This window comes from Rhipicephalus microplus, chromosome 4, assembly GCF_043290135.1.
Source record: "Rhipicephalus microplus isolate Deutch F79 chromosome 4, USDA_Rmic, whole genome shotgun sequence".
NCBI classification, from domain to species: Eukaryota; Metazoa; Arthropoda; class Arachnida; order Ixodida; family Ixodidae; genus Rhipicephalus; species Rhipicephalus microplus.
In genome coordinates, this window is record NC_134703.1 from 167,705,073 (window position 1) to 167,728,975 (window position 23,903).

The window sequence follows — 23,903 nt, forward strand, 5'->3', positions numbered from 1 at the left end:
GCTGGGTGACGGCAAACGCGAAGGGCTTCGTGGTGTCCACTGAGTTCCTGTCAGGTAGTCGGCGATGTCACGCGGTCGTTCTCCTGGCTGTGGACGCGGTGCATTGACGGCGAAGCTACGCAGTTCCATCTGTCGGTACTGGCAACGGCGGTATGTGTGTCCGGCCTCGTCGCACTGGTAGCAGAGCGGGCGGTGGTCAGGGGTACGCCAGACGTCAGCCTTCCTCGGTGCACTGCGCTGGGCCGCGGTCGAACGGTATGACACGGTGGGAGTGGAGGCGGCGGTGGCATCTGTTGATGGTAGTGCGATGGGGCGGCGTTTCGGCGTGGACGGGGAGGAGCGTTGTGGCGCACTGCAGCGGCGTAGCTCATAGCTTCCTGCTCGGGCAGCGGTGCTTGGGGAATTCGAAGCGATTGCCGAACTTCTTCTCGCACAATGTCGGCGATCAAATCCACTTGAGGCTGCGCCGAAGGCAGCAGCTTGCGTAGCTTTTCCCGCACGATCGCTCGAATCGTTTCACGCAGGTCTTCGGAGTTACTGGCTAGAGCAGCAGCGCATTCTGGAGTCAGGCGACGATTATACTGTCTGGTGCGCATGTCCAGGGTCTTTTCGATAGTGGTCGCTTCGGCTACAAATTCTTGGGCGGTGTTCGATGGATTTCTCATCAGTCCCGCGAAGAGCTCCTATTTGACCCCTCGCATGAGGAAACGAACTTTTTTCTCCTCAGGCATGTCTGGGTCAGCGTGATGGAATAGTCGGGTCATTTTTTCTGTGAAAATGGCGACATTTTCATTTGGTAGCTGAACCCGAATCTCTAATAAAGCAGCGGCCCTCTCTTTGCGAGCGACGCTCGCGAACGTTTGCAGAAATGCGCTGCAGAAAACATCCCAGGTTCAGAGCATGGACTCCCGATTTTCAAGCCAGGTCCTTGCGGTGTCTTCCAAATGGAAGAACACACGACGGAGCTTTTTGTCATGGCACTAGTGGTTGAGGGCGGCCACACGGTCGTATGTTTCTATCCAGGACTCCGGGTCTTGGAACGATGACCCTTGGAAAATTGGTGGTTCCCTGGGTTGATGTATGACCATCGTGGGCTGGGACGCTGCGGTTGTCATTGTCGCTGCAGTCGCGGTCATGGCCTTGGTCTTCCGCGCCTTGTCTTGTAGAAGCCTGTACTCCGGGGGTAGCCCTTTCTGTCGGCGGCTTGTTCGCTGCTCCTGGTTGGCGTCCGTGTCTTCTCCGCGACGTGGGCTGGGTTCCCGGCTTGACGGCGGCGTCCGGTACATGAACGAAGCAGCACCTCCACCAGATGTCACGGGGTCGTGACGTGGCCGAAGACAGTATACTTTATGTTGGGATTTAACTGTTTAATTGGGCGAACCTGTGCCCGGCAAACGGAAAGTCCGATTACAGTAGCAGTCTTGCACAGATAGCAGTGAACGGAGCGTCGGCCGTCGATCAACTACTGACAAGCAGCGAAGTGCGTCGGCATTTATACTCTTGCCATCGAATGTTCTAGCGTTATCGCTGGCCGTGGCGTAGGTTCCAGAATAATCTGTGCAGTTCGCAGAGTGGGCGTGATCTTATCAAAAAGATCAACTAAAGTCCGGAAGCTTCTCGAAAACTGCACGCGCATTTCGCGCTGACAATTGTGTAGTGTTTTGGGGCGATAACAAAACTTGAGAAATGGAACGTGGCAACATTCTAAGGTGAATGCTGCTCCCCTTCTTTTCATGGGCGCGCAACCAGAGAATGGGGGCATGATTTACATTTAGAGGTGCCCTACGCAGACGACTGTGCTCTGACGGGGCCAACAGTAGCATGCCGAAAATTATTACACACGACATGTGTAGTTTGTTGCTTGAATAGATGAATAAAGCTTCAGATAAATACTGAAAGACACAAAACGAACGTGCGCACATCTTTAATTTTTTCCTCGTAAATTGCAGCGAGATGCGGGGCGAATGTGCCTGGGTTTCTGTCCCTGCAGTTAGCACATCGAGCAGACATTAGCGCTGGAAGCGAAATTAATCATCCTACACGTTCAAGCCCCTAATATGCTCATCTATTCTACCGCGTCTAAGCCAGCGTTTTTAAAGGAGCCCATGCAGCAGAAACAGTCAATAGACCCCAAAGTAACAGCACGTCAACAAACCAACGCCGTTTACATCCTCGGGGGTTGGGCTTGCTCGGGGACGTCATGCACATGCGACTGTTTGCTCAGATACCAAAGAATAGGGAAGAGATTTGGCTTGCAAAGGCTACGCGAGGCGAACGACAAGGGTTTTGAGCTCCCCTCCTCTCATCATGGTTTCGCGCAGCTTCAATATACTGGTTTTCTGTGCTCGTAATCAACGGATTGAAAAAATTCTCGTGGCATAATTCTCTTCTTTGAAAACACAACAGCTGCCAGCGTCTAACTAGAACTTGTTATGGGGCCCGGTGAGTGGCCCTTCAACAGAAAGCCACTCAAAACTCTAGGTGAGATACTGGCACCCTTTTATAAGTCTGCTACACCAAGAGGCTAGACCAGAACACATACAGTAATTTCTTCTTCATATATATATATATATTTCCACACAGCAGAGAATGAATGATGTGCAAGAAAAAAAATACAGAATACTCTTGTCTGTGATTCATGTAACACTAGTACAAGCCATGAAAAAAAAAAAAAAAGAAGGCAATGTGAGAAGCACCACACAATGACAGGACTAAACAAGAAAATGAAATGCAAGAAGCTCGTGCAAGCATTAGTGGTTGAAAATCTGTATTAAGGCAAACACACAAAATCCAGCGTATCTAGTAATGAGGCACACAATGACTTCTTGACAGAGTTACTGATAAACTATTTACATCATAACATAATTTCTCTTCGGACACAATACTGAACTGATTGTAGGGCTTGGAGAATGGATTCACAAAGAAGCAGGAGAGAAATATATGAAAGAAAGGTGCGGGTTTTAATCAGGAAAACAAGATGATTAATTTCTCCCATAACAAAGAAAGGTACAGGTTTAAATCATGAAAACAAGATGATTAATTTCTCTCATTTGTTATGACATGATTACAGCTAGATGCACAAGCAGGAAAAGGGTCCCATGGAACAATTCAGAAGGCACTTGTTCTAGGATCCATTCAAGGGCTCCATTCAACGGATCCATTCATACGTTACAATGGTGGCTTAGGGCAGAAAGCTGCAACTGTCTCAAACACGCGAAAGGCACTGAAGGGGCTATGGCGGAATGTAGTTTTTGCCGGCACTTGGCGGTTTATGGCCGGGCCGAGCGCAATAACAGACAACAAACGACCACCCAAGGCAACCAGGTAGTAACCAGTTTTCTTGAAGAAGCCTCACACTCACGCAACCTGCTGGTTTCATCATTAAGGCATCAAGCGGGAAACACAGAAGTTATGATAACTAAGTTGGTGCAATGAGTAACACTTAGCTGCATACAAATGAAGAACTTAATTTCGAGCGACTGAACAGGGCAGGCAAACTGTGCCCTCAAATAGTCTCAACGAATCAAAATGCGAAATGCCTAGTCTACAATTATGCAGGTTCGTAACAGTCGAATCCATAAGGTGCTGCACTTACTGGGGCATTCAGATTGGGTGACATGTGACTCAGAGTACATGAATTTCAGACTCTGCCATACGCTGTGACAAATGACTTGCTGCTTCTTTAACGGCATGTGTTGGCAGAGATGTACATCGTTGAAAACTTGGCATTTCAATGAAAAAAAAAAAAACTCATTAACCAGTTTATATGACTTTATTCGGTTGTTAGTGCATCTTAAAATTTCTATTGCATAGAAAAATTGCAGTTGGACCAGAGCTTAAGCTTCTCCTTGCACTACAGACAAAAAAATAAGGCACCAATTAAGTTGTTAGCGCATTAGTGCGATGCTTTGCATAAGACTACATGTGGCAACAATGAACAAATACTGAAATTGAAAAACAAACAGACTGCTATACTCTTATAGAAAGACTAATGCACAATGTCAGTCCGAGCCATCTCGGTCGTAACTGTACAAAAACTTGGGCAATAGCTCGCTTCGATACTTTTTATATTTTTTAATGTAAAAATACCGATTCACATTTTGTGCTGCCCGAGAACGACACAATGCACATGAAATGTGCAACGACGATCAATTCAAGTAATGAAGTGCAAGCTAACTACACATTCAACACGTCAATCAAATTGTAGGTGTCATTGACCGCATTGTGGAAGCTAATAAAACATTGAACATTAATAGGACAAATTAAAAACAAATAAAAATTATCAATGAGGACATGATCATGGAAACACTTGCTCAAGTGGTCGAAAGCAAAAACTACAATTTGCTTCTGCTTATGCTGCGATCAATATCTATATCGTAAATAGGATCAACAAATCGTTCCAATGAACAGCAATCTCATCTCTATGGCAAATGTGCACTGCAAAGCACTAGAAGGCACTTCTGAGTGATTAGACGGTAAATATGTCACATCTACTATGCCTGTTAAAAAACCTTATTCACCTTGAATTCTGCTTGCCATCAATAAACACAGGCCGACAAAGCTTCGCCATCGTTCTTTTACCACATTCTAATACACTATTGCTACACTTGGGGCAGAGAGAAATAATAATAAAATTATGAAAGCGGAACATACTGCATGATATGCAGAGATTATGAAAGCATGCAGCAGCAGCAATCATAAGATCAAGATAATACAGCAATGGCATCACATATTATTACATACAAAGAGAGGCAATTTTTACATTAACCTATATTCATGGATGACTGACTTCTCCCCTCAAGCTCATTAATGTTCAAGCAACCTATTGTTGCTTCTGTCTTAAGTTAATAAATTCTGAACAGTATTAATAGTTAAATTGTTAACTTATCTGCTGCTGCAAGCAGTGGATGCCAAATGCTCAATAAACAGGCTTGCCTTCCTACAAAAAAGCAAACAAAGCTATAAACAAGACTACCTCTGGCCAGCTGAGCCAAGTAATATTAGTTGTTTACCTATTAGATTTTTAGCAATGTTATTTAAACTTGCTGTGACCCCTTTGCCATTTATTTGTTATTTAATTCGAAAGAAGATATTGTTAAACCAAAGGCAATTATTACTCTCCCAACCCTTGCCTTGAGCAATCTCCTAGCATAAATGATATGAAAAAAGAATGAAATGACATCATTTTGCATCTTTCACTACCTCGCATTAACTAAAAAGAAGGCTCGCAAAGAAAAAAAGAAGACAAACATTACGGGTATAACAGTAAGGCACACAAGTTTGGGCTTCTTACTACTACTACTGTGGGGACATCTAGCAAGCAAGTTCTACTCGAAATAACTTTTCAGTCTCACTGGCTGGCACGTAATGTTGCCTCCTATCAAGTCGGATTTTCCCCACATCGCCAGCAAACCATCACACAGGGCCCTTTGTTATGCGACCAGCCGATGTTTTCAAGTTTAACTCGACACAAACGTTGCAACACCACCAGATACTCAACATACACCGAAAGCGCCAAACAAAACCTCTCGCTCATCTGCCAAAAGTGCACAGAAAACATTGAGACGCATTCGAGGTGGCCTGCTCACACGACTTTTCCACCTCTCCTGATACAAATATTTTTGGGAATGTGCCGAATATATTTAACACCTTCAAAACAAATGGGACAGTATGAAGCTTTTGTACGGTATAGGCTAAAAGGGTTGGGCGGACTGTGCGAGCCCACGACCATGTCAGACACTCAGATTTCCTCCTCGGAATACACAAAAGTATCTACTACAGGACTTGAGACAGAATCTAGCCCATTTCCCAGCCGTTACGCTGCTCTACTCGGGCCCCACTAAGCACAGGCATTGTGCAAAGTCTTAAAAATCGTGAGTGACGAAGAATATGGGGTGTGCAATGCACAGGTTAAGAAAGGGTGCACAAAAGCAAGCTCCCTTTACGGCATTGTAGTGTGCGCTATGAGTCATATTTCTGGCTGACTGCTTTCGCATAATTTAATGATCAAATGGGCATTTCATGTTGCTCCCACTTACATAAAAGCCTGTTTTCAAGCATTGTTTTTCTGTTCTTTCTTTTGAAAACTTCAGCCACTTACTGAGCCAGCAAACATCCGTTCAGTTCAAGGTGTGCTTATGACTAGAACGAATGTGGCCTGCAGGACTGATGCTGTTGTGCATCATTTTGACAGCTGTATTCTAACTTGAAAAATTCTTAAGACAACAAATTGGGTTTGAAAAAATGTGAAACCGCATTGTCGGGACCTGCAAGTTGCAAGGGCCAATATAAAAGCGCTTCACCAACTGCCGTATTATCAATTTCAAGGCATTAACACACCATGGTTTCTTCTGTGTGACAGCATGCAGAAGTGAAACCACTCCACCTGCACGTTATACGTGAGGTGGAGTGGTTTACGACAGTTAAGTGAACAGTCTGTTTGCTGTTGTGCACCCTCTATCAATTAGACAACAAAATGAGATGGGGGAGGAGAAAGCTAAGACTTAGCGAGACGCAACACGTGCAGGATGACCTCGTCGACAGTCTGGTTATTGAGCAGAGTCTTGACGGCATTGTCGTCGATGACCACTGTGAAAAGGAGCTTGGAGTTCTCGCGCAGTCGGTCCATGTAGTTGTAGTCATCAGGACTGGCTGGGCTGTGGCCACAGCGGCGGATGACTGCTTCGAGCAGTTCGTCCACCGGTTTGTCTGGGTAGCCAAAACCCTTCAGTGTGGGCTCGTCGACGAGTAGGCCAAGAAGTTCACGAATGCTTTCGCAAAGAGCCTGTGAAAAAAAAAACCAAAACCAAAAATGCAAGACTGAGTAGGGCTAGACAATGAACGACAGAGTAAGTGAGCTTTACTTCAAAGTGCAAAGCTTTGCCAGTGTAGCAGTATAACAGGCTCTCGATAAATAAAACTGCCTTTAATTAGAGGGGGCCTACAAAGCAATCATAGAATCACTTCATTGAGGAGTTTACTGCCTCTCAAATAGACAGCCATGAGCCTTTTTAGAATCCATCAAATACAGTTAACATAACTGCTTATAGTGCAGAATTGGTTACAATGCGGTCTTTTTCGACTCCCGTTCAACCTTCCATAGAACTCCATGCACTATACGCATACTACTTATTGTGCACTCCCCCAAGATGAGAGACCGGTTACAATGCAGTTACTAGGCAGTCTTTGTGACAATCGCGGTAGCGAGTGCGTGCCTGAAAGGAGGTGCGCTGGATGTGCCGCTGGAAAGCAAGAAACAAACTCGTTATGGAGGAGGAGGGGATGCGGAGTGAACAAACGAATGGTGGAGTGAAGAAAAAGAAAAGGAAAAAAAGCCCGTGGCACGCTGCGCGGGCTCGCCTAGGGCGGCTGCCTCGGCGACAGATAAAACTACGGATGAGACATTGCACTGGCGTTCACGCGGATTAGCGTCGGTAGTGCGGCTCCGGCCGCCCGCGGCTCAAGACTGCATGTGCGATCAACTGTGCGTAACGGTTCCCCGTTGAAAAAACCATCGTCATTATCATGGTTGCTACAGATATTGTGTTTGCTTCCTCATCGATCCCTTCAAAACCTTTTACGACTTTATGACACGAGCATTCACTTTTGCTGCCAGGGCGCTGCCTTACGTAAGCTTGACGAGTTTTCGTCGTGGTCGATCTCCGCGCCGCGAACGGGAATTTTTTTATCATGCACGCTGTTCTTGGTTCAGTGCTTGAGTGCGGACTGTTCGACGCCAAGTCTTCATGTCTTGAACAACATCCCCGTGACCACATACCGAACAAGAGGCTAGGCCTAATCAGAGTTCATTGTGTTTCAGTAGTGGTCACGTGCAATCTAAGTTGCGGTTTAATACAAAATCAACGAAAATCTGTGGTGGCTGCACTTGACAGGTAGGGATACATGTAATTAATCAAAACGAGGGTGGCATGTGTAGCATACGAATGGTGGTTTGAGATTCCATTGCGATGTCTTAAAATGGGGTACGCGCCCATGAAATCGGATGATTGGCGTTCAGTGTGAAATTCTGGGTGTGATTCGACAATCAGAGTAATGTGCATAAGCGAGGCAGTCTTAGCAACAGTTGGCGAATTTTCGCAATGGTGCTTCCTCTGAGGGGGTCACGTTAAAGCATCTACCTCGTTTCATTCTTCACCGCATGCGGGTCCCCATATTTGAAAACAGCGTGTTTAAGTGTCACCAAAGCTTCAGCACACGTACAGTAGACTCGTACGAAACTCTCTTAAATGAAATTGCTGCTTAAAGGGGAGACGCAGGTTGAAAAATCTCGTTTTTTTCCCGGAAATTTTCACTTTTTTGTTTTCAGTCCTATTAGATTCTTGTAAACATTCATGTTTACCAGAAATAAACTTCAATCGGTAATTCGTGTCAGAAGTTACTGAAAAATGCGCTCAAGTAAGCCCCGGAGACCTAGAAAATCGCTGAAATCTGCCGAAATCGACGTTTTCCCGGCTCCCGTATCTCGAGGCAGCAGCACAGTGTGCCATTTGTAATCACTGAGGCGGGTAGAGTTGCCCATGCTCTCTCGAAGACAGGCTCGGAAAGTCTTGTCCGGAAAAAAAAATTCCATAAAAAAAGAATTTTTTGAATGCCCCTGCGTGCCGTTTGAATCGCGCGGCGCAACACGTGGTGCGGTAGCGAGCGGGCCATTGGCTAGCGCAGCGCTCGCTTGTCCCTTCAGCCCCGCGCTGCAGCAAGCTGAACTTCGCAAGAATTTATTCAATTAGTTACGCGATGAACCCTGCTAGAAAGCAGGTGTACAAAGTGAAAAAGTACCGGACGATAAACAAGTATCTGGGAAAACCTCGTAAAGTGCGTCGTCAGACTGCGGCAAAGGCAAACGGCCCGGAGAGGTCTAGGCCTAACCTCAGCGTCGGCAACGATCGCGACAGTGACTTCGCCGGCGGTCTCGACGCTGCCGCAAACTTCGTCAGCGCCTGACAAAAAAAACTGGAGTTTTTTGAGAAGAACCAAAGGCATGAGCGTGATGGCGTATCATCAGCAGTGCTGTGCGACATCGATGCGATGACAGCACTTGTGGGCGGAGAGGAGTGCCCGTCTTGCCGTGAACACAAACTTGTTCGCGAGGTGGCAGAACGGCGCAAAGGACTGTCGTCCTGTCTTGAGTTGTGGTGTGAGAACACTGAGTGCGCGTCTGGTGTTCTCTCTTCGACACTTACGTCGAGGCGTGTTGCCTCCAGCGAAGCCGCCGCAGCATCTGACGACTGCGCGGAGGTGGGGCACTACGTCAACGGCAGCTTGCGCGATAGCTTCGCGGCTTATGTGAAAGCTGTTGTAGCCTCGCGTGCCATAGGCATCGGACATGACCAGCTTTCGCGGTTTTGTGCGATTGTTGGACTAGCGAAGCCCATGCACCACAAAACCTTCCAGGCAATCAGCAAGAAGGTTCACGATGCTGCTATGAGGGCCGTAACCGAAAATTTGAACCAGGCAAGAGCCGTAACGAAGCAGGTGGTTGATGGTAGTGACGTGGCCGTAATGTATGACGGAACTTGGCAGAAACGGGGCCATAAAAGCCACAACGGAGTCGGCGCTGCTATCTCCCTGGACACCGGCCTGCGCTTAGATTTCGAAGTCCTGTCGAATTACTGCCACGCTTGCAGTCTACACAACGACATGGGCTCTGAAGAGGAAATCTGGCAGGCATATCACAGACCTGCCTGTGAGAAGAACACCGATAGCTCCGCTCATGGCATGGAAGCTGAAACAGCACTACGGATATGGGAGCGCACTTTGCTGTATGAGACTCCACTTTTGCTTCACAACATTTCTTAGTGATGGCGACAGCAAAGCATATAACGGAGTTTGTGATGCCAAGGTGTACTTCTGACGAGAAGCTGCTGGCCCGATGCCTTCGAGGGAAAACTCAGAACGCTGCTGAGTCTCTCAACAGCAAGGTGTGGCTGCTGTGCCCAAAAACAAAGTTTGCTTCCCGAAGTGCTGTGGAGACTGCCACAGCCATTGCTGTGCTCTGGTATAACCGGGGCCATGCAAGCTCGAGGTGGTCCTGGAGGAGCTTGGTGTTCTACCACCAGCAAGCTTGACCACCCTGGGGGACTACAGCGACAAGAGGCCCATTCAGAAGATGAATGCCCAACACACTGCTGAGGCGAGGGCTCACCGCCGCGCATCGGCCACGAGAGCTCGCCTACAGCACTCCGCTCGGAACGACCCCGAAGGAGTTGCATACAGCGCAGGTGAATTCTAGTCACTGTGGCCAGCTCCTGGACATACTGCCTGTGCATTGAACACACTTTTGAGTGTTTGCAAGTGCACCCTAATTAGTAAACATGTTTCAAACTTTCAAACGTGTTTCTCGCATTCTGAAATTTTTGGCCACGGTCACATTTCACTCATATAGTTTCATCCCCTTAAAATAGTCCTATTGCGATGAAACTTGGCACACACATTCTTTAAGGTGTGTAGAGTGCCGTTACCTATTCTGATTTATGATATATTAGCCATTATCAATAAAAACATGCCAAGAAATGATACAAGAAACCCTGAAAAAAAGAAGTTTGGCAGATGTGTTCATTTTTTGTAGTAACAGCTTTTTTTTTCTCATAATTTTAACCTCTTAAATGCACACAGTAGTTCATGACAAGCATAATAAGCTATTACACAAACATCTACACAAAAGTTCTGATGTCGAAAAAGCGAGAGTAAAAATACCTTTGTTTTGCTATTGCATGTATAATAACTTTAAAAGTAATGAGGCCGCACAAAATCTGATAACAGTTTTGGTTGGAATCTACAAGAAAAAATATCTGTGTGGCTAAATTTTGGAAACCCTAACTTAAAAACTAAAAAAAAAGTGTTTTCGAGTAGCGTCTCCCCTTAGTGTAGCATTCGAATGGTGGTTTGAGATTCGATTGCAATGTCTTAAAATCGGGTACGCGCCCGTGAAATCGAATGATTGGGGTTCAGTGTGAAATTCCGGGTGTGATTCGACAATCAGAGTAATGTGCATAAGCGAGGCGGTCTTAGCAACAGTCGGCGAATTTTCGCAATGGTGCTTTCTCTGAGGGGGTCACGTTCAAAGCATCTACATCGTTTCATTCTTCACCGCATGCGGGTCCCCATATTTGAAAACGTGTTTAAGTGTCACCAAAGCTTCAGCACACGTACAGTAGACTCGTACGAAACTCTCTTAAATGAAATTGCTGCTTATATGGAACAACTGCCACTAATATGTTTGGTTTCGTACTTGAATATTATACCCCTGTTTATCTCTCAGTAAACGAAACTCCTCTCAAAGGAAATACATTTTCCTGGTCCCTTCAGGTTTCATTTAAAAGGAGTCTGCTGTAGTATCGGGCGCTGCTCCTCCGCTGTAGGGCGCTAGTTTCCTATGGTACTTATGCGGGTGTTTTGAACTGACGCAACATCGTTCTGAGTTAATGACACTGACATTAATTATACATGCATTAGAGCATTAAGGATATAGTTTCGGGACTACCAGATGCTAAAGTACAAATTATTATAAAAAACTTGCGAGCAATACTTTCGCTGTCAAGGGTCCTTTAAATGGAACAACTGCCTCTGACACATTTGATTTCGTACTTGTATTCTGCTGCCCTGTTCATCGTTCAGTAGTAAATGAAACTCCTATTAAATTGAACATATTTTCCCAGTCCCTTCAGGTTCCATTTAAACAGCCTACTGTATACAGTTGAACCCCGTTCATACATATGTTTTTCAGCAGACCGCGTAGGAAAAGCTTAACAGCCGAGAAAACGCAAGAGTGAGAAAATTTCCAAAAATGAATGAGAGCACAGGCGCTTTGATTAGAAATAAATTATTTGAGCAAGGTGAGCCCAAGACTTGAAATATTCGAAGAAAGTTGACTGCCGCTTCTTTCACAAACTGGTAAGCACCATGCATTTCTCAATAATTTGGAAGGCCGCATTGCTTTCAGCGTCGCTTTGGTGTGCGACGTACCTGCGAAAGTAGTTCAGGGCCGCGATGGCTTCTCCAAAGTTGAGATCTGCCAACTCCTCAGAATCGTGTGGCTTGTGCTCGTCGTCATCATCGATCTTCTCGTCTTCAGTTGCCATAAAGTTTGCAACGATCTCTGCAATTGGCTGGCACTCCAACATGACGACGGCAGCACCCACAACGACGTAGTCATCGTACGTCGTATCCGTGGCACTCAGAGCATTTATTGTGTCAATTAATTCTTGCTCACAAGAGACTGCTACCGATTCTTGAGCTTCGATCGCAAGCTCTTCTTCGCTATCTATACGAAACCTACACCTCACGAAGCCGTGCACTACAGTCGATGTGCTCACTGCACTCCACGCTGATGCGACATAATGCATGGCGACGAGCATTAAAATTGTCATAGGCTGCTGTCCACGATCAAGACGCGCGAGATAGCACTTGACAATGCTTTTTCTGTATGAATGGTTCACGCATTTTATAACCATGGCATTCAACGGTTGCAAACGACTTGTCGGCGGAAAAAACAAAAACAAAACAAAAATTTGACATTTTGTAGAAACTGCAGATCTCTCGGATGGGCAGCACAAATTGTTCAGGAAAAGGAGAACCCTCCTGCACTGTGAACCCATCTTATTATCGAAGAAACTGTTGAAACAAAGCGCACGTCATCCACGCACGACTGTTATACTTCTGTAGTAGCATGCCAGCAAGCGAATGTTTTTCAAGCACCTTCTGTTTTTAAACTTGCCAATCACTTACGGTTTTAGTTTGTCCGAGCCGTCCCTATTGCAGCAAAGAAGCACCGCCAGTCAGTCTGTGCTGCATTTGCCTCTGTGGCACACTTTGCCCTTCAGGCTTAACGATTTCGATGGCTGCACATGAAAGAGGCCTATTTTGTCAGCGTTGTAAATATCACGAGGCTCGTACTCCTCGATTAAAGCAGATAATGTATCTTACAATTATTGCCTGTTTCCACATTCGCACTTGCCGCTTCTCCGCTTATTGTTTTGTAAGTGATGCCGTGCCTCTTGCGCAAACGGTCGATCCAGCCATTCGACACCGCAAAATCAGCAATGCCCAGTCTGTTGTCTATTTCCATTGCCTTCTCACGTAAAATGCTGCCGTCAAAGTTGATACTGGAAGCGCGAACGTGCTCGAACCAGGCGAGAAAAGCCTCATCGAGGTTCCCGTGCCTGGCGCCACGAGCTTGCTTGGCTTTCTGGCTGAAGATAGTGGCATTCCCTTCAATCTAGGCATGCTTCGAGACGATGCTGTTGAGCGTTGACGGTGGCTGCCCAAGGTCTTTGGCAATGTTGACCCTTTTTCGCACTGGCTCCTTGTAGATTGCTTTAAGTATGTCCAGATTTTCCTCAAGGAAAGTGTGTGAGTGACAACATTTATTCATCAAAAGGGTGAGGTATGAGGGAGGCTAAGCCAAGTAGGCTGCCTGGCCGTGCCTCTCGACCACGTCTTGCGCTCATTCCAGAATTTGTGTTTGGATGTCCCTGTCGGTGCTGCAAAGAAGAACCTCCCATTGTTCTTCAATAGGGAAAGTGCTTTCAGCTTACGCGACGCCATTAAGGCTTGACAAAGACTGTGTTGACAAGTTCAACGGTAACAGGTTTGGCGCGTACAACAGCCACTAAAGAATGTGCGGTGGTCGGACTGTCTTGCACTTCCGGCATTCCGTAGTGAAACTTCCGTTGTAAGCACAGTGATGATGGTGATAGAACTTTCCACAAATGGCCATGTAAGGGCGGCTTCTTCATCTTGTCTGCAGCTTCTTGCAGCCTGTTCTGTAGTCAAGCCAGGCCAAGAATGTCAAATGTCAAATCAAAATACCCGAGCCCGGGCAGGTTCGACGGACTAGGTTGCGACACATCATCCAGGAACATTCTCACAGTTGTGACATAACAGCAGCGTTTACAATACATGTGATTCTATGAGAGCTATGCTGGGACCGATGAAAGACAACGTAACAACTAAGAAAACGCTGCAGTGAGGAATGTAACAGCGGGGTTCCACTCTATTTACATCAGTCAAGGTGTAGTCGTAGGAAAATCGAGCACTGAAGTAGAAGGCTAGTAAAACGTGGAACCCAAGCGCACCAAAACAAACTCCGAGAAAGGAAACACATGGCCAACGTGAGGTTCACACAACCATCATTGTGCATTGTAGAGACCGACGCCGCACAAAAGCGGTGCACATGACATTGTGCAGTGTCCGGATGGAACTCGATTGCTGCGGGCCTCGCAGCTCAGTCAATCGCACTCGAAACAGGCTTTAGAATCAATGTTGACAGGTACTCTTTGAGTGATCAATGCCTTGACAAAACAGAAACTGTAACCATTTTGATGAAACTGAAAACACAATGTTTCGCCCACAACTTTAGGTGCGGGACTAGATGGCCATCGTACTTTGCAGTTAATTTTGGATGCCGAGGCGTAGTACCACACTGATAAACGAGTTTGGTGCAGCAGATGTTGCACAGGTAAGCAAGGTTGGTGCACAATGACAGAAAGAGTGGAGCTGTTTTACCCCTGCTCAATGGCCTCTTCTCTGCTTAGCATATTTGTCATTAGTAAAAGGTCATGAGGCACAAGCCAGGCACTAGAATGCGGCATCTATGTGCGAGATCCCCGATGGTGCAGACACGCCACATTCATATACGAGATTGGTCAGAAAAAGGCTCGTGGCACGCGACCCAAGCTGTGATGAAAAATCACGAAGAATGTGCTGTGGAGCTTCAAACTGTGAAGGTTAGGAAGGTCAGCGTCACTACAGTGACGAAAACAGTCTGGTTCTGAAGGATGTTGGCATAAGAGGCCTGGGAGGTGGTTGTTGATCTTGAAAGATCTGAGTGAGGCTGCCCGGACTTACTGAAACCTGTCACAGCGGTTCCTAGGTTGACTACAACACTTTCGCTTCGAGCCAGGACGAATGTGGGCCCGCACTACAGTCAACACGCCATTGTCGAGTTAGGCATAGTCTAACTGAGCCGGAGAACACAACGAAGACCGCAACCAACCGGCAATGAGGTCGAGCGGCTCGTTCGGCGAAAGAGGACAACGACGGTATGAACTTGGGAAAGATGTCGATGACAGAAGCAACGAACCGTCGACACAGCGAGAGCACCAAGTCAATGTGGCAACACGACGAACTGTAAGAACGTTTCAGTACTGAAACGCCATCTTGGATAGCTACCGGCTAATACTAGAGTCGCCTTCAATGCAAATTGTCGTTAGTTTTGGTTTCAGTCTATAGCAGACTGGTGTGTACATATAATGTTAGTGAATTTGAGTGCATTAACGCGAATTTCGTGTATTTGCTTCATCTGTCATTTGTATAAAGTGTGTTTGTTTTGCCACGCCAGTCTCCCATCTCTCTCAATCCAATCCTTTTGCAAGCCCGACAATATTGGTGTGCAGTATTTGACCTAGTGAACAACTCTTAGCAGCAACAAAAAATTACCTAAGTTCGATCGAATGTGATATCGTACTTTATTGCATAAAACTTGCACCAAAAATTGAAAAAAAAAAAATCGCCTGAAAAGTGGGAGTGCGAGTTATCTGTGAATAATCAAGAAGCAGAGGTCGGCTTCCCGTCAATGCATGGCCTCCTGTGCAGTCTGCATCCCCATTGGCATCGTCTGGTGCAAAGCCAATAAAAGCCAACACAGGCCATAGAAAGATCCCCTCCGTTGCATGTTTATTCACTTTTTGCGTGCTTTGTTTGATTTGGTCAGCAGCGTCACAACAGCGATTTGACCGTCTTTCTCCGAGTCAGATATGGCCAGTTTGCACAGTTGGTCAGCCTTGTCTAGTGAGGCACCATGAGTAAGTAGGTCTCGGTGGCAATCTTTCACCGCGAAAGGAAAACTCAATATTATAGCTGCTGCGGAAGAAATCGGCAACAGAGCTGCTGTTAATAGGCACGACGTCGATGAGTCTTGCGTTTGCTACTGGCAAAAAAAAAAAAAAAAGGGGGGGGGGGGGGGGCTCTCTTGAAAATGCACGCAAGGAGAAGTGCGCACTTTAGTCCCTACCCCCATTTTGTCAGTGGATCGTGGATGCGCAGGGGGCGATTCTGGTCGACATGGTGCACAAGAGCTTTAAAAAGTGCGCCGTCAGCAATTGCTTGAATGGTACTGAAGACGATTGCGTCTTCGAGAGCGGCGACGAAGCCTCAGATGGCAGCAGCGACAGCAGCGAGTCGGGCGATGATCGAAGGAATTGGAATCGGCGCCGTCAATGTTGCAGTGATCGCTTCGAAATAAAGTTTTTTTGTAAACGAGGTTGCAATGTGCTGTGCAGTTGTGACTTCCCCAAAAAAGTTTTTTATTAAAGCTAAGTATGCGAGTTACACGCGACGCTTTTTTTTTTCTTTTTTCGGGGTGTTCAAAGTTGGGGGCGCAGGTTATATGCGAGAAAATACGGTATCTGCACAAACAGCAGAGTTGTGGCTTTCCTGTGCTTCCCTTCTCTGTTTGTGCAATATATTGTCATGTTATGCGATTTTGTGCGATTGTCTACGATTACATTACTTCTATAGTGAAGATGACTTGTAGAGTAGAGAACGGCATGCTTACACATTTTTAGAACTGTTACCCCAGACAACCACTCTATTCCATCACGAGGCCTACGGCACAATCGCCACTAGGTTTTTGGTTTGTGTCCACCACACATTATGGCTTGCTCGAGCTGCACTTCCCAATTTCTAGTCTGCGACCATCACTTCAGCAGCGACCAAAGCAGTTACGCAATCTATGGGTGTATCTAGGAACCAGAGCATGTCTATCCTTGGCATTTGTTAGTCGTCAGGTGCAGCTCTAGAACAGCTCTGCTGCTACAATATGCACTAGAAACTAACAAAGCAAGAGCACGCACCTGTTCTGACAGGATCCTGGCTACGGTGCCCGCCTGGATGCCCATCTTGCTGGCACCGTCCGTGTTGGCCGTGCCCCCTGGAGTGGAAATGGGCGTCGGAGCAAAGCGGTTGTCCTCCTCGTCGAGCAGGATGCGGTCGAGCAGATCACGGTGGCGCTTGCGCATGTGCCGCATCAGGCAGTCCTTGCGGATGAAGGCACGGCCACACTCATGGCACGACCTGGGCTCCTCCTTGGTGTGGGTCACCATGTGGATCTTGAGCGAGGGCTTGATGGCAAAGCGCTTGTGGCATGTCGGGCACTGGAAGGGCTTCTCGCCGGTGTGCAGCACCGAGTGACGGTTCAAGTCCTCCCGCCGAGTGAAACCCTTGCCACAGTCCTCGCACACGTGTGGTTTCTCCTTCAGGTGCAGGTACTTCATGTGCAGGTCTAGTCGAGCCTTCCGGTTGAACACCTGTGCATGATGCATGAAATCTAGCCATGAGCATATGTTGCATATACAGTAAAAGCTTGTTTATCTAGATCTTGTTAACTTGGAAATTCGGTTAACTCAGACACGCCGCGCGGTCCCGGCAAAACGTTGTATATTTCGATAGTGTCAAATGCTCGGTAATTCGGAGGAATTCGGACGCGCACCGGTTAACTCGGATGATTCCAGAGAGGGCTATCGGGGCTTTATGCTTTCGGTAACCGATTCCGGTTACGAAAAGCATGAAGTCCTGGCTCTGCCGCCGTAACCGACGGCGGAACCGAAGTTTTGGAAAAATCAAACGAACAGCAGCAGAGTATGATAATAGTCAATGAGGGGGGAAGTGGCCAAATGGCGCCAGTCACCACCCGGTGGAAGTGCTTGGGCCGCCTGTGCATCCAGTGTCTGCGAAATGCACTGCATGGGACAGTTTGCACAGCCGCCAGTTTGCCCGCGACGCCCACGCTACTGATTTCTTCGCGTAGTCACTTCGCGCATAGCGTGTGCAGCTCGGGTACAAAAAGAGTTGACTGTTGGGCGAGTTGGCGTTTTGACACAGAAACCGTCGTTACGTTCTCAGGCTGTGTTCGTGCACGTTGATGGTGGTGTGGCCGTTGCTGGTTCGCTGACTGATGACATATTATCGGAAGTGCTTGAAGGTGATCAGAATCGCTGCTCCGATGATGACATTCAAGATGATCCGACGCGACATTGCACCGTGCAGGAGGCCGCCGAAGCTCTAGCTGTCCTCGCGGAGTTCTGCATCAGTTCTCGCGACAGCGGCCGTGCACACCACCACCACATGGGGTTGAAGAAGATCATTCTAGCTCTAATTTCGATGATGAGGCAGACTAAGTTGACGCAGTTTTTCATGAAACAAAGGTTTGTGTGTGCTGAGTACATTTTCCTTTTGTTTTGATGGTCGACTTGGACATTTTCACCAGTCCTGTCAGATCCAGGCTAACGAGTTTTTACTGTATCGCTAACAGCTCATAATGTACTGTTACGCTCATAATAACGCTGCGAAAATGTACTGTTACGCTCGTAAGTTACGTTCTATAAGAAATAACCTTCTGGCGCCTTAAGCAAGGTCTGCTGCATATATAGGTTTGGGGTGCCTATCAGAGAAGTGTACCCACAAATGTTAACATCAGGCACGACACTATGCCAAACACACTCAGCAGTCTATTTTCTTCTTACATACTGCAGAACAGCACTGGTACAAATAACACACAGATCCGACATTGCAGCTATCATTTATCTAGCACAAAACTACCAACCTTTGCAAATTCATCCTTGCATCACGATGTAGTAAAAAAAGCAAAGGAAGGAAACAGGTATGACTCGTCTCCAACATATATCAACTCGTACATCATGTGTATAAAAAACAATTCAATATGTTGTCTAAGCTGCCAGAACAGAGGGCTTGCACATACGCTGTGATACTCAAGTGTTTCCTTACAGGAGCACTTTCATATGAAGAAAGCAGGCATTGCAAAACTACTTGCCTTGTCACAGACAGTACACTTGAAGCCATTCATGCCCGTGTGGTGGAACAGGTGTGCCTTTAGTCCGCCACCCTGGATGAACTCCTTGCCACAGTAGGGACACTTGTGCGGTCGGATTCCCGTGTGGATGCGAGTGTGGCGGTTGAGCGTGCCCTTGAGCGAAAACCGCATGCCGCACTCGGCACATGCGTACGGTTTCTCGCCAGTGTGGATGCGCCGGTGCTTGTTCAGGGCTGTGACCGACGGGAAACCCTTGCTGCAAAAGTCGCAGGGGAAGGGCCGCTCGCCCGTGTGCACACGGATGTGGATCTTGAGGAGCGAGATGCCGTGGAAGGTCTTGCCACAGTGATCGCACTTGTACTTTTTCCTTCGCGTCACCTCGCCAGCGTGTGCGCGCAGGTGCTCACGAAGGTTGTCCTGGAAAAGGTGAGAAGGCACACGACTATCTCACAATGAGCACAATTTTATGAGGTGGATGTTTGAGAGCTGTTTTAAAGGGGCACTGACACCAATTTTCGAAGCCGAGTTTACACCATCATAAGTTCTTCTGTGTACAGAGATTGCTCTTAGCAAGTGTGGGTTTGAGCAAATGACGATAAGATATTATATTCTCATTTTAAACTTTCACATGGCACAAATAGTAACATCGATACTATCCTCAGGCTGCATTAGTAATTGTGGTGGCTTCACTATAAAGTTTCTCACAAAATTACCTACAGAGAAATTTGGCCCTAGTGAGCTTCTGGATGCAAAGAAATGCCGGGATATGTGAGCTCTGAACTTGACTCGGATCAGTATACCTCGATGACGCGTCTGGCTTCACATTAAAACGGTTGGTTTCTTACTAAAAAAAAACACGTAATAAACTACTTATGTTTTGTCATTGTATAAAACGTGTTTTATTCAACACTGGAACTTTTTTCGTCGATGTGAAATTTTACGAAGCATAAGAAGTAACCAACGGCCGCTAAACTTGGCAGGTAGACGACAAAGCAAGTGTTCCCTCTGCCACTTAACCTCATCTGTTCTTTTTTTTTTTTGGCCGTTTGGTTGTGTCGTCAAGGTGAGTAGACTTTTATTTAAGAATATAATAGGAGTGGATGAGATCCACTTAAATAGTTTTTGTTCTAGCGAAGCTTTATTTATGCAGTCGTATTCACTTTTGAGCCGAAGCCTCGCTCAACACCAGCCAACACAAGCCTCGGAGATACATATACCGTCATTCCTAACGCCTAAAAAAAAAAAAAAGATAGGGAGAGAGCGGGAGAGAGAGAGGGAGAAAAAACCGTATAGATAGTGGTGCCACATTCCCCTCTAGGTAGTTTTGTGAGAAACTATGCGCTTCACGCACCGGTCTAGCTACTAGTGATGGCATCAGGCATAAAAAAACACCAATAGGACCACTTGTACATCACCAATGGAGACACTGAGTGGAACATCATGGAAACATCAATTCTGTGTTACGACGTCAGGGTACAGTAGGAACCAAAACTAGCTTTTAAAAACACTGCAACTACAACTTTGCTGCACAGTCATGCTTACCAGAACATCTTCTAGGCTCTTGAAGTCTCATCCCTTCGTTTGATGCAAAAAAATGAGAACAGACAATTTTGCTGTCAGTGCTCCTTTAGAGGTACACTGCAGTGAAAAACAACTTTTTCCCTTTCAGTAAACTACAACTAAATGATATAGAGCATTACTCTTGCCATGAGAAGATACTGGGTAACAAAGACAATGCACCAACAAAAAATACGGGTGTCAACGGTGCATCGAATAATCGGCACGAGCTTGTGAGAAAACAGATTTCTATGGTGTATATTGAGTCCTATGTAATTCCTTATATGTAAAAATTATTTACAGGTGTTTCGAGTGGCCCAAGGTCTGAGCATATCAAGTAAGACGAAATTTCGTTTAACCAACGAAGCCAATACAGGCAAAATGACTGAAGTTTCCTGTATCACAAAGACGATTGTGTGATCAGGTTTTGGCGCAAGTGACGCCCCGCCGCGGTGGTCTAGTGGCTAAGGTACTCGGCTGCTGACCCGCAGGGCGCGGGTTCGAATCCCGGCTGCGGCGGCTGCATTTCCGATGGAGGCGGAAATGTTGTAGGCCCGTGTGCTCAGATTTGGGTGCACGTTAAAGAACCCCAGGTGGTCTAAATTTCCGGAGCCCTCCACTACGGCGTCTCTCATAATCATATAGTGGTTTTGGGACGTTAAACACCACATATCAATCAATTTGGCGCAAGTGTCAAAAATAAAATATTAACCCTTATTTCTTCCCTTAATCGTTAACCACTGAAGAAGAGTTTAGTGAACATAAAGTCCTAAAATAACAACACACGTCTTAACTTGTTAATGTTTAACTTCTGTGTCATATTGAATAGGCCTCCCATTAAAGTTTGGCATGTATCATTGTGGTAGTATTTTTTTTTTTCATAATCATTAAGGTCTAAGGAAGCTGTTCCTAAAATATTATAGCCCTGTAATGCATATTTGCCGAGTTATTGGGTCGCAAAGTCAGTTTGATGACCATTTTCGCTTTCGAAACCACCTCAAAAACGGTCGTATTCAATGCCACAGCGCGCGAGAACCGCACCAAGTAGCGCGGCCATTTTAATCTCATTTTATAGGCGCATTTTTCTATTATCTGCTTTTAGCAGACGAACGTTTTTTGTCTAGCAACAACGCAGCTATCGCGCATAAAGAAAAACTGAATACTCGCACATCATTGGTGCGTTTTTGTCACGTGGGGCAGTTCCCGGTTTCCTATTGGACGTGAAGGGATTCGTCTGCTAGACAGCGGCGTGCAAGCCGCCATTTTGCGTAGAGGCCTAACAATGGCTGTGCATTCGGTGCAATGGCAGGTGGTCATCGGAAGTTCCGGAGTGCTCACGCGTTCGGAAAAAGGCGAAAATGGCGTCCGAGAGCCCGCACCTTATCATTAGCAAGACCTTCTGCCGCCGAGAACTCGGGAGAAGCAGGCTGTGCCAGCGCTATTACCGCCGCCGCACCCGCGATCGCGGACGCGATAGCCGCGTCCCAAGATCACATGAGAGCTGTGCGCGACGACACTCCCCTGGTTTCCGACGCTGAAAAAGTGGCCATCGAGTGTCGTGCGAGCGATGTTCTGCAAGATCTTTCATCGAAGTCTGCCACAAAACGCAAGCAGTCTTTTTTTCGAGACTCGGATGAAGCCGCAACGTCTGGTATGCCGTTCACCGTCGTTAGCTTAGAGTTGGTCAACGAACTTCTTCAGTGTATGAAGTGCGGTGTGTGTGGCAGGCCTGGCAGAATCTCCAAGGAAGACCGCGAATATGGCATAGCCGCGAAACTTGTTCTCACATGTGACGAGTGCGGTAAACTGAGGACCGTATGGAGCTCGCCGAGAGCAGGGGGGGGGACGCAGCGCACGGCCCCTTCGAAATTAACGTGCTCGCGGTTCGCGCGGCAATGAGCACAGGAAACGGGCAAACTGCACTCAACGATATTTTTTCCACCCTAAATATTTCACGGAGAGGCCTGCACACCAAGAGATACCAGGATTATGTGAAATTGAAAATGAACCCTGCCGCGCAGAAGGCTGCCGCGCGCGTTATTGACGACTGCGCGAGCACCGTGAAAACGGTGTATTCCGAACTCAACTATGGAAATCCTGGAAACATCGCCGTTTCCTTTGATGGGACTTGGCTGACCAGGGGCCACTCATCCCATATTTGTGTAGGGACCGTGATTGAACTATTCACGGGTTATGTGCTCAACTTCGTCGTCCTATCGAACTTTTCTTTGGGCTGCCAGCTAGGGCCGAAGGAGGACAACCCAAGGTATGCAGAGTGGCTAGCTGGTCACACTTGCCAAAAGAATACCTCTAGTAAGCCAGGACAAATGGAGGTGGAAGCAGCACAAATTTTATTTGGCGCTCATTGGAGAGACATGGGCTCCGCTACACAACCATGTTGTGTGATGGAGACAGCCGGGCCTTCAACAATCTGCAGGAGGCACAGGTATATGGCTTCGTGCCAATAGAAAAGGAGGACTGTGTCAACCATGTGCATAAGCGCATGGGCACAGCACTTCAAAACCTCCTGCAAAAACAAAGAGCCGAAGGAAAGCCAAGCCTTGGCAGCAAGGGCAAACTGACAGGCGAGCTGGTCACAAAGCTCATGTTATATTATAGATGGGCTTCACAAAGCAACCAAGGAAGCATTGAAGCCATGAATAATGCTGTCTGGGCAACCTTTTATCATGTATAATCTACTGATGCAAGCCCTCAGCACTCTCACTGCCCAACTGGTGAAGAGTCATGGTGCAAGTACAACAAGGCTGTTGCCAAGCAGGAGACTCCTCCGAATCATCGCTACAACCTGCCGGAGTATGTGGTTGATGCCTTGCGGCCTATTTACAAGCGCCTCTCAGACAAGAAATAGCTGGAGCGTTGTCAGCGAGGCAAAACACAGAACCCAAACGAGAGCCTGCATTCCGTCATCTGGTCGCTCGTGTCCAAAAACAAACACGCGTCGCTTTTCACCGTTGAAGCTGCTGTGGCCGAAGCTGTCGCAAGGTTCAACGCTGGCAAAGGGAGAGCAGATGCCGTCATATTGAAGGAGCTGCACCTGCAGCAGAGTGTTGTGGCCGCTGAAAGATGCTCAGAAAAGGATAGTCGCCGACTAGTGGCATCGGAAAAGAAGCATGAGCATGGTGAAAACTTCAAGCATGCCATGAAAAGAAAGCGCACCAAGGAGAATGATGATGACTACATTCCTGGTGGCTTCTAACATGGTTAATATGCCGATTCACACCTTTTCTTGTTAAATATAGGTGCTCAGCATGTTCCTTAACTTCTTTTCTCGTTTTCTCGAAACAACATTTTTCATCACACCCTAAGCCATTGTCCACAGTATCTTTTGATGTAGCAGTCGGATTTTGATAATTCTTGCAGCATTTGAAAGCTTATACATTGATTAGTGCAAGAAAACAAAAAAAATGCAATATTTTTATTTACAATAGTGATTTAATTAGCAACAAACTTAAGCAACAGTTTCAGATTTCTAATGAGT

The 23,903-nt window shown here is 46.7% G+C and overlaps 1 protein-coding gene across 3 annotated transcripts in view; it reads right to left on the reverse strand.

Annotated features, from left to right (window-relative positions):
- Positions 1-23,903, reverse strand: part of LOC119172459 (uncharacterized) — a 163,263-nt gene that overhangs the window by 108,878 nt on the left and 30,482 nt on the right. For 2 of the 3 annotated variants that reach the window (XM_037423570.2, XM_075893849.1), the window contains exons 6-8: positions 18,848-19,264; positions 16,872-17,324; positions 2,751-6,784 (exon numbers count right to left, since the gene is read on the reverse strand). In XM_037423570.2, coding sequence (XP_037279467.1) covers positions 6,497-6,784; positions 16,872-17,324; positions 18,848-19,264 — 1,158 coding nt within the window. In that variant the 3' untranslated portion in view covers positions 2,751-6,496. Of the gene's footprint in view, positions 1-2,750; positions 6,785-16,871; positions 17,325-18,847; positions 19,265-23,903 lie in introns of those variants that run through there. The other variant, XM_075893850.1, reaches the window with a different exon arrangement.